This window comes from Podarcis vaucheri (genome assembly GCF_965113315.1).
Source record: "Podarcis vaucheri genome assembly, chromosome: 8".
Lineage (NCBI taxonomy): Eukaryota > Metazoa > Chordata > Lepidosauria > Squamata > Lacertidae > Podarcis > Podarcis vaucheri.
Genome location: NC_138766.1, coordinates 6,726,059 through 6,740,362, shown reverse-complemented (window position 1 = coordinate 6,740,362; position 14,304 = coordinate 6,726,059). Strand labels below are relative to the sequence as shown.

Genomic DNA, 14,304 nt, shown 5'->3' with positions numbered 1-14,304 from the left:
ATAATAGTATTTATGCTCCATATTCCCAAATCTAGTACCAAATGTCCCAGGATTTAGCCTTAGTGTTAGATACAGAATATGGATAGGATTAAAGATAAATGTGCCCCCGCCTCCCTTGCTCTCTTAGATACAGGAGGATGGCTAGGACAGCTCAGAAGGGCCCTTGCACAAACGCACACTCATGCAATGGTAGAAGGCTGGCGGGACAGCTTAAAGCCCACTGCCGCTACACAGCAGACGGATTGAAGAAAAGGAAGTACGAATTAGTCCTGTAGTTAAGTCCTAACCTTGACCAATCATGGCTAAGAGCGGCTAGGAGCTGGCTGGAATCATAGATCTTTAAAAAGTGTAGACACACTGGGGAGCTTCCATTTTGACTTGAAATGTTAGTTTGGGTGCTTCTCAGAAATATGTAAAGGCATGAAGTGGGGGGGGGGAGTGCCAACCCACAATGGCGCCCACCTGAGAGGTGCCAGAACTGCACTCCAGCGCACTCCAGCTGAAAAAAGCACTGGATATCATTAACAATTAATGAAAGTAAAAACTACACATTTTATGTTCCCTGTTACAACAATTTTTGGATATAGAGCTATTGCTTATTTGTTTTACTAATGTTATTTCATATATATGTGTGTTCTTTCTCATAGATAGATGATAGATAGAGATAGATAGATGATAGATAGATGACAGATGATGATAGATGATAGATAGATAGATAGATAGATAGATAGATAGATAGATAGATGATAGATAGATAGATAGATAGATGATAGATATAGATGTAATGCAAACTTCTTCAAATAAAAAACAAACACAAGATAAATATAGCATTTACGTTGACCAGCACCATGTTGCCGAAGAACTGAAGCCTGAATGTAGCTCCTGTATTTGATGAAAAGGGGAGCATCAATTTATAATCCCACATAAAATTGTTGAGAAAAAGGGAGCGTTGCATCTACAGGCATTCAGAAGGTCAAAAACGGAATGTTTTCAAAAGGCAAAGTTCATTGTGCACATGGTAGAAACGCACTACAGAATATGCAAGATGACTTCACCTGCCATCAGCACTACAAGACATACCACCAAGACATAGAGTAAGAAAGACAACCTATCTGTTCTAGAGATCGTTATACATTAAACAATGGCAGTAGCAGCATTCAGGAAATCTTTATACTCAGGAAAGTTTTCTACACATTTTAGAATACTGGGAGATCAAATGGGAAATCTTGACGTTTATGTGCTCACCTGATGGGTTGCTGCCTCCTCCGTACCTGTGTTAGAATCACCTATGAGTAACACAGGGCCTGGCTTATCAGGAGCCTGTTGTGGTGTCAGAGTATTGGTACAACTTCCAATTGGAAAAAGAATCTGACTTTTCCGAGAGCCTGAAGTCAGTGAAACCTCATGGCAATAAGACTGAAGAAATGCCCGGACTCCGTCAATCCCCACAAACTGTGAAACTGGTGCACCACTGAAATTCAAACTTGCATTATCAGATAGCTGAGAATTTTTCCACCTGCGAAGTTTGAGTGCCAGTAACACAAGGAGGAAGGCGAGGAACAAGCAGGAGACAAAAGCCACTGCAGTCACCAAGTAGAAGGTGAGATCTGACTGTGGGTCTTCAGATACTGGGACACTGCTCAGATCAGTCAGCATGTCAGGGATGCTGTCAGCCAAGACCACAGTGACAGTGACTGACGCCGACATTGGAGGCTGCCCATTGTCCTTGACTAAAACCACGAGGCTTTGCTTGAGGGCATCTTTCTCCAGAAAGAATCGGGCTGTCCTGATCTCTCCCGTGTGGAGCCCCAGAGTGAAGAGCCCTGGCTCGGTGGCCTTGATCAGCTGGTAGGAGAGCCAGGCATTCTGGCCAGAGTCCGCATCCACGGCCACCACCTTAGTGACCAGGTAGCCTGGCTCAGAGGAGCGAGGGGCCAGCTCTATCCCCGTGGAGCCGTCAGTGGGAGGGGAGGGGTACAGGATTTGGGGAGCATTGTCATTCTGGTCCAGGATGAAGAGAGTCACTGAGACGTTGGAGCTGAGTGGTGGAGAACCTCCGTCCTGAGCCTTGACCAGGAACTTCAGCTCCCTGATCTCTTCATAGTCAAAAGAACTCAGAGCATAGATGACCCCTGTCTCAGAGTTAATGGAGAGGTAGGAGGTAATAAGGAATTTGTCCATGTTCCCTTCAATGATGGAATAACTTATTCTGGCATTTTCCTCCCAGTCTGGATCGTTTGCTTTTAAGGAAAATACTTGAGCTCCTCTTGGATTGTTCTCTGTAAAATAAGCCAAGTAAGATGGTTCTGCAAAAACAGGAGGGTTGTCATTTGTGTCTTGGATTTGAAGTAGGATAAAAGTTGACACAGAAAGTGGTGGAATTCCATGGTCAGTAGCTGTGATAGTGATGTTGTAGTCTGCTTTGTTCTCTCTGTCAAGGTTGCTTTGTGTCACCAAACTATAAAAGTTATCAAAAGACTGTTTTAGTTGGAAAGGGAGCTTACTGGGAATTGAACATGTGACCTCCCCATTGACCCCTGAATCTTCATCTTGTACATTTAGAAGGGCAATAACTGTTCCTATTGGTGAATTCTCAGAAATGGTATTGATGAAAAAGGTTATTGATAGTTCAGGTGCATTGTCATTAACATCCGTAACAATTATCACAACTTTTGACCAGTCACTCAGCCCTCCTCCATCCTCAGCCTTCACCTCAAAGTCATATGAGGATGATTCCTCATAATCAAGGTTTCCCATTAAGGTAATTGTACCAGTTGTTGAGTTTAAAATAAACATTTTGGAATCCTTCTTTGTGATTTTTTTGAATGAATATTTTATCTCTCCGTTTTGTCCTTCATCCAGATCAGTAGCACTAACTGTAGCAATGCTGGACCCGTTCAGAATGTTCTCCTTGATGCTCATTTCATAGATTGGTTTGCTGAAAACAGGTGCATTGTCATTTGCATCTAAAACAATGACTTGGATGTTAGCAGTGCTGGACCTGACTGGATCGCCTCCATCAGTAGCTGTGAGGATCAGATTGAAAACAGATTGCTCTTCCCGGTCCAGATTTTTCCCCAACACCAGCACAGCAGATTTGGCACCATTTTCTTCAACTTGCACCTCCAGAGAAAAATGGCTGCTGCCTGTGAGTTGGTAGGTCTGTATAGAATTTATCCCTAGGTCTGGATCCTGAGCTTCAGGCAGAGGGAACCAGGATCCGGCAGTAGATGCCTCACTGATTTTCAGTTCCTGTTTCCCCGATGAGAACTGGGGAGCATTATCGTTTATATCAATGATTTCCACTTCAACCCCATAGATCTCTATTTTGCTCTCAACTATAACATCAAAACTTAAAACACACCTTTCTGCCCTTCCACAGACTTCCTCTCTGTCTATTCTCTGAGAGGTTTGTAAATGGCCACTGTTGTAATTCAAAGCAAAATACTGACTCGTACCTGACCTGGTAACAATCCGTAGTCCGTGGTCTGAAAGATGATTTCTATCCACTCCTAGATCCTTTGCAATATTCCCCACAAAAGAGCCTTTCTGCATCTCCTCAGGAATGGAATAATGAATCTTCCCAGAAACTATCTTCCAAGCAAGCACAATTATGAGGCATTGCAAGACCCTTTCTTTGCAGATCCACAGCCTCTGATTTTCTTCCATTATCTTGCAACACTATCAATTCTAGGACTCAGGAGCTTCTGGGTTTTAAATTAGTGGTTTTTAAAAAATAAAAAATAGAAGTCTCTCTTAACAGTACCTACAATATCTGTGCAAGTTTGTCGCATCAGATATTTTGTGCCTGTGTTTAAGAATACTGTGGCTGGGTTAGCTGAATATCTGTCTTCCTGTGCCAGATTAGTAAACAGCGACACTCAGAGGCTCAACTGAAAACTGGAGATTATTTTTCCTACATTGGTAGTCCTGTCTTTGCCATTATGAAACAATTATTTTGCTTTAAGAATGGGCATAACACGAGTATAAATTTTTAAAAGTAAAAAATTGCCCTAAAGAAACAACATCAAACATTTAGACTTCAGATAAATTTGTACTGGTGGTTGTTGTTGGCTATTACAATTTTTTTTAAAAATAGACTGGTGTTTTATGCATTTATTGACAACTCTGTATAAAAGAGTGCGTATAAGAGATTATTCACTTATTTTAATAAAATAGGACTAAATTCCATGCATGAACACCAGTGTTAATTCATTGGCTTCAATCTTCAAAAGTCAGGCATCAGAGCCTTGAGAGCTATTTATTCTGATGCTCCACATTAGAATATCCTTCTGTCATAGTTCACCAGATGGAATTACTATCTATTAAAGCGTATAGAATTTTTGTCACTGATCTGATGTTTCCATCAGATTTGCCCAGTCTGTAGCCTAGCTACAAAGAAATAAAGGTTACTTTAAAATGTGTAGAATTAGATGTGGGTCTTTTCTTCCTTAGCCTATGTAAATATAGTTAGTTATGCTTAAACCCTTTCAGTGTAGAAATAGTTATGTCCATGGTGGAAGGAAGAAGTTTGTGTTCCAAGCTATACTGAAGGAATGGGTTTCTGTGTAGTAAGTTTAAAAACTGACTCAACCCCCCATTTTGTTCTTTCAAAAGAGAGCACTTTTAAATGCGTAAAACTTGAACTGTTGAGCAAAACCATAATAAGGACACAACTGCATAAACAGTTCTGTCCTTTATCAGGACAGGGAAGGGATGGCCTTGGCTCCCCAGGGGAACAACGAAAACACGTCAGAACTTTAACTTATGTGCTGACCACAAAGACGCGCAGACCCACGTCTGGGAATAACGCCAGAGTGTGTTCCCGGAGATGGTGACCTCGTCCCAGATAAGAGTAGGAAGAGGAAGATCCTTTTATGGTCAGAAGTACAGGAAGGAAGATCCTTTTATGGTTGAGAGTACCAGAGCAGGAACATATGTGATGTTAACCTGTGTACGTAGGCCGACGTGGTTGGGCTCCTAGGGGAGGAGTGAAAGGGTGCCTGGAGGATATATAAACTGCATGAAACCTGTCATTTCTTTGGACTTGCTGTGGACTTGATCACGCAAGTGCCTTCTGCTATCCGGAGAGCAGAATAAACTCTTTCTTTGAACCAACCTCGGTGTCATTTGACTTCCTTCCTCCTGTCCCGGAGCAACGCAGACCCAATCGGTGAACTACAATAAGGCTTCAATACAAATAAATCTATACTTATTTGTGCTTGTGAATCATCCTTTAAGACTTCTGGAGGGAGGATATACACATGCCCTGTAAGAGAGCTGAAGCTAGGAGCAGCCGCCATCATGGGCAGTTATCCCTTTGTAAGAAAGGGAGATCACTTACCTCAGCCAGTGAGGATGAAGTTTGGCCATCTCTGTAAGGCCCTGAGCCCTTAACTGCAGGTCAGGACTGAGGTTTGATTTAAAAATTCAAAACGAACTACACAGTTCCCAAAGGTGTAATTCCCTGACTGCTTTGCTTCTTTTACTTTATAAAGGACTTGTTCCTTTCATTTCCCTGAGTTGTTGGTGTTGACAGCCTTTTGGGAAGGCGGCTGTGGAGCTGAAGCCAGTGGACAGAGGCAGTCTTCCTCCCATTGTGGCCAGTAGCCAGGCCAAGGCTCTGATGGCAACCAAGGAAGGAGTGGCACTATTTTTTTATTTTGTGTCATTTATGTAAATTGTGCTGTTTATGTAAAAACCTAGTACACGTCATTTTTATCATTTGATGTTTCTCTGTATTTGCTGTGATTGTGAGACCATAACCTCCAGCATTTCTCTGATGAAAAAAGGGACGTCCAGTGTCATTTTCCTAGAAAAAGAGGTTCTGGAACTCACCATGAATGCCTCCCTTGTTCTCTTGCAATGGTGCCCACCTGAGAGGTGCTGGAACTGAGTTCTGGTGAGTTCTGGCTGAAAAAAAGCCCCTTGGCCATCCCATTCCATGTCCCTCCAACATTTCTCTGATGAAAATAGGAATATCCTAAGGAAAAGTGGGACGCGGGTGGCGCTGTGGGTAAAAGCCTCAGCGCCTAGGGCTTGCCGACCGAAAGGTTGGCGGTTCGAATCCCCGCGGCGGGGTGCGCTCCCGCTGCTCGGTCCCAGCGCCTGCCAACCTAGCAGTTCGAAAGCACCCCCGGGTGCAAGTAGATAAATAGGTACCGCTTACCAGCGGGAAGGTAAACGGCGTTCCGTGTGCTGCGCTGGCTCGCCAGATGCAGCTTTGTCACGCTGGCCACGTGACCCGGAAGTGTCTCCGGACAGCGCTGGCCCCCGGCCTCTTGAGTGAGATGGGCGCACAAACCCCAGAGTCTGTCAAGACTGGCCCGTTCGGGCAGGGGTACCTTTACCTTTACCTTTAAGGAAAAGTGGAACATTCCAGGATCAAATCAGAAACCAGGATGGCTTCTGTAAATCTGGAGCTGTTCTTGGAAAATAGGGATACTTGGAGGGTCTGTGAGTCCTTCCAGAGGCCCTGAATAAATTTCTTTGGCACAGAAAAGCACAGTGGAATTTCATAAATGAGTAGCATTTGCTTTCAATAATCATCTCTTAACATTTTGTTCTAAAATATTTATGGGAAATGTTCAGTTAAGACACATGTTTATTTTCCATTTTAAAGGAAACCTTTTCAAGAATATGACCATAGATAGTCTAAAGATTTAGAAGACTAAATGTGGTAGACAATACCACACTGAATGAATGCAGAGGGCAGAGGGCCTTCTCGGTAGTGGTGCCAACCCTGTGGAATGCCCTCCCACCAGATGTCAAAGAGAACAACAACTACCAGACTTTTAGAAGGCAGCCCTGTTTAGGGAAGTTTTTAATGTTTGATGCATTACAGCATTTTAATATTTTGTTGGAAGCCTCCCAGAGTGGCTGGGGAAGCCCAGCCAGATGGGTGGGGTATTAATAATAATAATAATAATAATAATAATAATAATAATAATAATAATACTTATTATTATTATTATTATTATTATTATATGCCTGAATTCATGTAATGCAGTTTCCTTTGCCATCAAAGCTCGCTTCAAGCAATAATAGTAAATAGTAAGTACATTATTGAGACAGTAGTACAAGGATGCAAGGCTGGCACCACCACACATACCCCTCTGTGGCTGGTTCCATGGCCTTCCAACTTGTGGTAGATGACTGAAGCCTTTTGTGCATCTAGAGGCACCAATCTATGGGAAGTGGAAGCAGCTGAGCAGATGTTCTCTGCCAGTGAGGGACCACCACATTCTTCACCAGAGCACACAAGGCCTCTGGAAGGGCTTCTTAATGTCACATAACTGAAGCATTACGTAGGAACATTGTGTCCCATTGCTGCCACTGCTTGTAGAACCAGCTAAACTGGCTGCATATGCACACCCACCCACAGAATCCAAGGAACTGTAGGTTGTTAAGGATGCTGGGAATTTTAACTCTGAGAGGGGTAAAATATGGTTCCCAGGATTCTTTGGGGAAAGCCATGTGCTTTAAGTGTGTGCTGTGTACACAGCCTAAAAGGGAGGGAGAATTTGCTGCTGTTGCTTTCCCTAGTAAGCTCCTTACCCCATTTCTCAACATTTGTCCTCCTTAGCACCACAATGTCCCGATTTCCATTGTAAAAAGTTAATTTTGAAAGCTCATTCAGCTCAGCTCTATATTTCAACATGTACAGGATCCTATCTGAATTTTAACATAGCCTTTTCATGTGGGTAATTTAATATGACCTGATGAAGGGAGTGTTTGAACCTTCATTGCTGTTTAGTGTTGGACCACTGGAGAATCCTTCAGTGAATGCTTTCTTAGATTCATCTGTCACACAACAATGTGGAAATCATTAGACCAAAAAGTACCAACAAAGGAGCTTCTTGTGCACGTGTATAACATTGAGGCTAACATAGATTAAGATCATGAAATTAATTACTGCTATGCAATCTAAATACAGAAGCTAGGCATGTACCAGTTTTGATTCACCTTATGAAATCCATAGAACCATGACCACTAAAAAGGAGGAACAGATTAAAGCAAAAATGATTTTTTAGAACTATAGTAACTGTACTTCTAAACTCAGGACCATAATCCAGAGAAAGATTAAATCAATCAAGTTTATGTCTGTTTTACACACTTACTGATTTTAATACCATGCTCTTTTTCTGGATTGCATCTGCAGTGTGCCAACCTCACTGCTGCAGTGCCCCCTCATGGTAAAGGGCAGCGACTCACCTGCCAGGAGGTCAGGCTGCCCACCATGCTCTGTCCACTGCTGCCAAGAAGCTATGCATGAATGATTTGAACTCTCCTCATAAGGATGCATTTTCATCACTGAAAATCGTTATTGTCCTTCTCCACACTTTTTTCAGTCATGCTATAACTTTTCATGGTGGAAGTAATCCAAACTGCATGATATTGGTGGCTACATCATTATAATAACATTATCTTCTTGCATTGCAATGAGCCAACCGTTTCAAGGAACTCCAAAATAACTTTTATTGAGTTTCAGTAGCAAAAGTTGTACATTCCTAAACAAAACTTCATGTGAAGGCTGTTCTATCACTTGCACGCCCTCTTATCTGCTGAAAAGATAACTGTGGGCAAGCGTTCTGCTGTAGGATCACTGAGTGGTTTGGCTACAGACCTGAGTAGCTTCACAGAAAAGAGACAAATGTCTGTTCTTGCAGACCATCCATCACTGACAACCGTATTATAAAAGGTTAAAAAGAAATGCTAGGTCACAAAGCTGTGCTGATGGATGTCTATTGTCTACTGTCTATTGCCTTAAATATAGTTCAGATTGTATGCAGCTGACCAGACCTTGGTATTGCTCCTTTCCCCTCTCCAGCAACCTCCTGCATTGTAGCAGGCAAGTGGAAAAGCCAAGGATCATTGCCAGCCTCCTAAACACTTCTGTGATAGAACAAAGAATATTGGCCTTCCTGTGACTGTTTCTAACCTGGTCAGAAGGTGGATTTCAATATAAGTTACGCACAATAAAGGTCTTTAGGAAGAGTACACAAGTTTCCTTTCAAAACAAAATCTGATCCAGCTTTCCGTTATCCTTAGAAAAATTGTTTAAAATATAACATAGATCAAAATACATTATTTATTAGAATCAATAAAGTAAGTCCTTCATCATTTAAAGAAACACCATCTCTCTTTACATCTTTATTACAGAAAGCATAAACAGATTTTTCCAGGATTTGTTATTTTAGAAATTCTTTTAAATTTCATAAAATAGAACCTATTGAATAATGAGGGCCAAAGTATTGAAATTTATTTACTCACCTGATGGGTTGCTGCCTCCTCCGTACCTGTGTTAGAATCACCTATGAGTAACACAGGGCCTGGCTTATCAGGAGCCTGTTGTGGTGTCAGAGTATTGGTACAGCTTCCGATTGGAAAAAAAATCTGACTTTTCCGAGAGCCTGAAGTCAGTGAAACCTCATGGCAATAAGACTGAAGAAATGCCCGGACTCCATCAATCCCCACAAATTGAGAGATGGGAGCACCATCAAAATGCACACTTCCATTGTCACATAGCTGAGAATTTTTCCACCTGCGAAGTTTGAGTGCCAGTAACACAAGGAGGAAGGCGAGGAACAAGCAGGAGACAAAAGCCACTGCAGTCACCAAGTAGAAGGTGAGATCTGACTGTGGGTCTTCAGATACTGGGACGCTGCTCAGATCAGTCAGCATGTCAGGGATGCTGTCTGCCAAGACCACAGTGACAGTGACTGATGCCGACATTGGAGGCTGCCCATTGTCCTTGACTAAAACCACCAGGCTTTGCTTGAGGGCATCTTTCTCCAGAAAGAAGCGGGCCGTCCTGATCTCTCCCGTGTGGAGCCCCAGAGTGAAGAGCCCTGGCTCGGTGGCCTTGATCAGCTGGTAGGAGAGCCAGGCATTCTGGCCAGAGTCCGCATCCACGGCCACCACCTTAGTGACCAGGTAGCCTGGCTCTGAGGAGCGAGGGGCCAGCTCTATCCCTGTGGAACCATCAGTGGGAGGGGAAGGGTAAAGGATTTGGGGAGCATTGTCATTCTGGTCCAGGATGAAGAGAGTGACTGAGACGTTGGAGCTGAGTGGTGGAGAACCTCCATCCTGGGCCCTTACATGGAACTTAATCTCCCGAAACTCTTCATAATCAAAGGTTTTCAAGGCATAGCCAACCCCTGTTTCCGAATTAATGGAAAGGTAGGAGGAGAGTGAGAAATCAAACATTTGACTTTCAATGATGGAATAGGTTGTTTTTGAATTTTCCCCCCAGTCTGGATCCTCTGTTTTCAGAGAAAATATAGAGTCCCCTCTCTGGTTGTTCTCTACAAGGTAAAAAGTGTATTCTGGTTGCATAAAGTATGGAGCATTGTCATTCTTGTCTAAAACCTGAAGGAGGATTAAGGTGGTTGATGAAAGAGGTGGCATCCCGTGATCTGAGGCTGTGATGGTGATGTTGTAGGCTGCTACTTGCTCCCTGTCCAGCGGTCTAGCAATGACCATAGTGTAATAGTTAGCATTTGCTTTTGTTAATTGGAAAGGGATATTACTAGGAATAGAACATATGACTTTCCCATTCTCTCCAGAATCATCATCGTGCACGTTTATCAAGGCAATGGCAGTTCCAGCTTCAGAATCCTCAGGAACTGAATTGGCAAGTGACCTGACAGCTATTTCAGGTGCGTTGTCATTAACATCACTTACAAAAATCACAGCTTTTGATATATTAAATAGTCCTCCCCCATCAATGGCCTGAATCTCTATTTCATACAGTGTAGATTCTTCATAATCCAGCTTCCCCACAAGAATAATTTCACCTGTCTCTGAGTTTATGTGGAAGTTCTGAGAAGCTTTGTCAGATATTTTTCTGAAGGAGTATGTTATTTCTCTGTTGATTCCTTCATCCAGGTCAGTGGCTTTTACTGTGACTACTGCATAGCCTGTGGGCACATTTTCTGCAATGGTCACTTTGTATACAGGTTGGCTAAAAATGGGTGCATTGTCATTTGCATCAAGGACAATAATATGGATTTGGGTTGTGCCAGATTTGGGTGGATCCCCTCCATCAAAGGCGGTGAGAATAAGGTCGTGCACATTTTGTTCTTCTCGGTCCAATGATGTTTCCAGTACAATCTCTGCATATATTGCACTATCCAATCCAGTTTGCACATCCAGAGAAAAGTGTTTGTTTGCACTGAGTTTATAATTCTGGACAGAATTCATCCCTAAATCTGGATCCTGGGCATCTTCCAGACGGAATCGTGTCCCACCTTCAGTCATCTCACTGATTTTTATCTGGAGTTGAGCTGATTTGAAGCTTGGAGCATTGTCGTTGACATCAATTATTTCTACTTCAATTGTATAAATCTTCATTGCATCTTCTACAATAACTTCACAATTAAAGAGACATCTTTGTATCTGGGGACAGGTCTGCTCTCTGTCCAGTCTTTCCTTAATGTATAAATGGCCATTCTTATTGTTTAAAGCAAAATATTCCATCTTACCTCTGCAAACAAAGCTGACTCCATAATGTGAAAAATCCTTTATATCCAGTCTAAGATCCTTTGCAATATTCCCCACAAAGGAACCTTTTGGCATTTCCTCAGGAACTGAATAATGAATCTGTTCAGCAGCAGTCTCACATGCAATGCAAAAAAATATGATGGAAATGAACGCTGTTTCCTTGTAGAACCTAAGACAGAAATGTGTTGCAATAGCCATTTCCAGATGTTATCTTCTTACTTTCAGTCCCTTAAACCTGGATGGTCCAATATCTTAGCAAAAATAAAATAAAATAAAATAAAATAAAATAAAATAGCAAATCCAATGGATCTAGATCTTCCTAGATCTTCTTTGTTTCTGTTCCCTTGCATTCTCTTTCTAGGTGGAGCAGCAACACTGAGATGGCAGCATCTCTCAGTGCATTTCTCTGCCTGGTTAGGGAGCAGCGACACCCAGAGTCTCAACCAAAAACTGCACCATCATGTTACAATAATTCCTCAGATGGGGTGTATGCCTTTTGTACTTTCATTCTGATATAGGAATATCTATCATTCCAAGCAAATGATCCTCCTGGGAGAAGCTCCAAAGTAAAACAACTCAGAGGATCTTGCTTTACTTACCATAACAATGCAGAATTGTACAGCATGTTCCTATTGCAATATATGCTCATATATGCTAGTGATGTTGGTTGAGATTTACAAATTATAATTGTCTTCTTCTCTCCTCCCACCCCATAGCAAGCAATGGACATGGGGCAGTCAGGTGCATGACCCAAACATTTCAGTTATTGATTCAAAAAAAATGTGGATTACACTGCAGTAAACTGTAGCTTTTTATATAGGTATGCTGTGTCCTAGGTATTTTGCATGGTGCTTTATATTATGACAGGATTATTTTATGGATGATTCCCACCTACCCAAACATCTCACATACACTTTTAATGATCAGTGTGCTAATTATTATATTTCCTAAATATAACAAAGTCCCACTTGTATAGCTGTTATCCAGGTAACAGGATTACAGTTCCACACAGTCATTCTGGGAGTGCAGCAACCTTATCTGCATTCCATATGTTCTAAAAAAATTCGGCGTCAAAATTTCTGTTATATGTAACATCGAGACACACATTAAAGGTGACATTTAAAAACAACAACTGAATGAAATCTGGTACTGTATTGCATAGCTTATTGCATATGTTGTTGTTATTTGCTGGTGTATTGAATCTGTTTTAGCATTGTGTAAAATGGTTGGAAATGGCTATTGAGTGTGGTGATCCCAGTGTGAACAAGGGAAAAAATGCCCTATAGCCTCTCCATAGCGCTTCCACTTCTTTGCTCCCCTGCCGGTATGCAGTGTGGCTTAGGATCAGCATTAATCTTTTAAACTTACCTCATATGGAAGACTTGTCTTTCTTGATAGTTTTCATTGCCCTTTTCTTTACTTCTTTTGAGTTGTGCTATATTCTTTTTAAGCATGATCAGGAACAGCACAATTTTCTCGAAGCATGGTTGGACCTTTATAACAGCTTTTGTATTATGTTCTTGCTCTGTTCTGATTTCTGATTGACAACTGCAGTGCACTTACCTGACCATTTCAAGTGGCAATTCATAATGATTCCAAAAGGTCTTTATTGATAACTGGTAACTAATGTAATGCCAGCACCCCTCACACAACACATTTTTTATTTGTACCTGTGATATAGTTCTATATTCCAATATAGCTCAAAGGTGCCATCTAGAGTGCCTGGAATTTCACACCACCACAGTGAACCCTAAATAGACAGCAATTCCCTGTTTCAGTTTTGAATATACATCCTTAAGTTGGTTCATTTCTCTCACTGGCCAGAACTAGCTGATTTTTTCTCTCTCTCTCTCGCTCACTTTTTAATTGTTTTTATTAAAGGTTATTAAAGATTATCTTGGGCTACAAAAGTGCGTACATTGTCTTTATTTTCAGATCATAAAGTCCTTTCTGCAGATCAGTTATATTCTGATATGCAAGTTCAGGGTTGTTAAGAAGGTGGAATAAGCTTATAAGTAAATTTCTGATTTGCCACGGAAATCACAGAACTGATCTCATGTTTTGGCTAAGCAACAATTCATCTCCACCAAAAATCCTTTGCAATATTTCCCACAAAGGAACCGTTTGCCATTTCTTTGGGAACTGAATAATGAATCTGTTCAGTAGCAGTCTCACATACGATGCAAAAATTATACATGATGAAAATGAAAACGGCATTTCCATGTGCTCTGGAACTTGTCACGGTGTCCTGTTGCACCAGAAGCAGTTTAGACATGCTGGCCACATGATCTGGAAAGCTGTCAGAGGACAAATACCGGCTGCTTTGGCCTGAAGCAAGATGAGCACTGCACCCCATAGTCGCCTTTGACTGGACTTAACCATCCAGGGGTCTTTTACCTTTACCTTTCTTTTCCACTTTAACCAAACTGCTCTCCACCCATTTTTCAATACTGGACACAGTGAAATGGCAATTACCGCACCCTAACATTATGACACACAGCTTGTGAAACTGAACACTATTGCAAACATATGTGTTGGTAACAATACACACTGGTCTTTTCATTACTCATCACAGTCCTATTAGGAGATGTTTTCCAATCCAAGTTACTTAAAAGTAGTGTCTTCTGGAACAGGAGAGTCTTTCCTTCTGTTTGTAAAGCCACACCTCATCACTGATCCCAGGGGGAGTTACAACAAAATATAGACATGAGCCAAGCAGGTCAAATACCATAAAACATAAAACACAATTCAAAACATTCAGAACATACACAATAACTCTAAAAAAATGGACACTTACAT

General features: G+C 41.7%; 1 protein-coding gene across 1 annotated transcript; it reads right to left on the bottom strand.

The window, feature by feature from the left end:
• Nucleotides 1–833: 833 nt before the first annotated feature.
• On the bottom strand, nucleotides 834–13,909 carry LOC309539780 (uncharacterized protein). Its single transcript, XM_082236118.1, has 4 exons — nucleotides 9,270–13,909; nucleotides 7,558–7,674; nucleotides 5,345–5,397; nucleotides 834–3,681 (listed from the first exon to the last, which is right to left on the bottom strand). The coding sequence occupies exons 1-4, from the start codon at nucleotides 11,701–11,703 to the stop codon at nucleotides 1,234–1,236; spliced, it is 5,052 nt and encodes a 1,683-aa protein (XP_082092244.1). The 5' UTR covers nucleotides 11,704–13,909; the 3' UTR covers nucleotides 834–1,233.
• Between the last annotated feature and the right edge of the window lie 395 nt (nucleotides 13,910–14,304).

Bases quoted from the DNA above. Each gene is read 5' to 3' on its own strand.
- LOC309539780 (XM_082236118.1), bottom strand. From the start codon at position 11,703: ATGGCTATTGCAACACATTTCTGTCTTAGGTTCTACAAGGAAACAGCG. The intron at 7,675-9,269 runs GTAAATAAATTT...GTTAAAATTCAG, and splicing joins GGCAGCAACCCATCAGGTGA to ATAGGATCCTGTACATGTTG. The intron at 3,682-5,344 runs GTAAGTGATCTC...TAGAATTGATAG, and splicing joins CTTCATCCTCACTGGCTGAG to TGTTGCAAGATAATGGAAGA.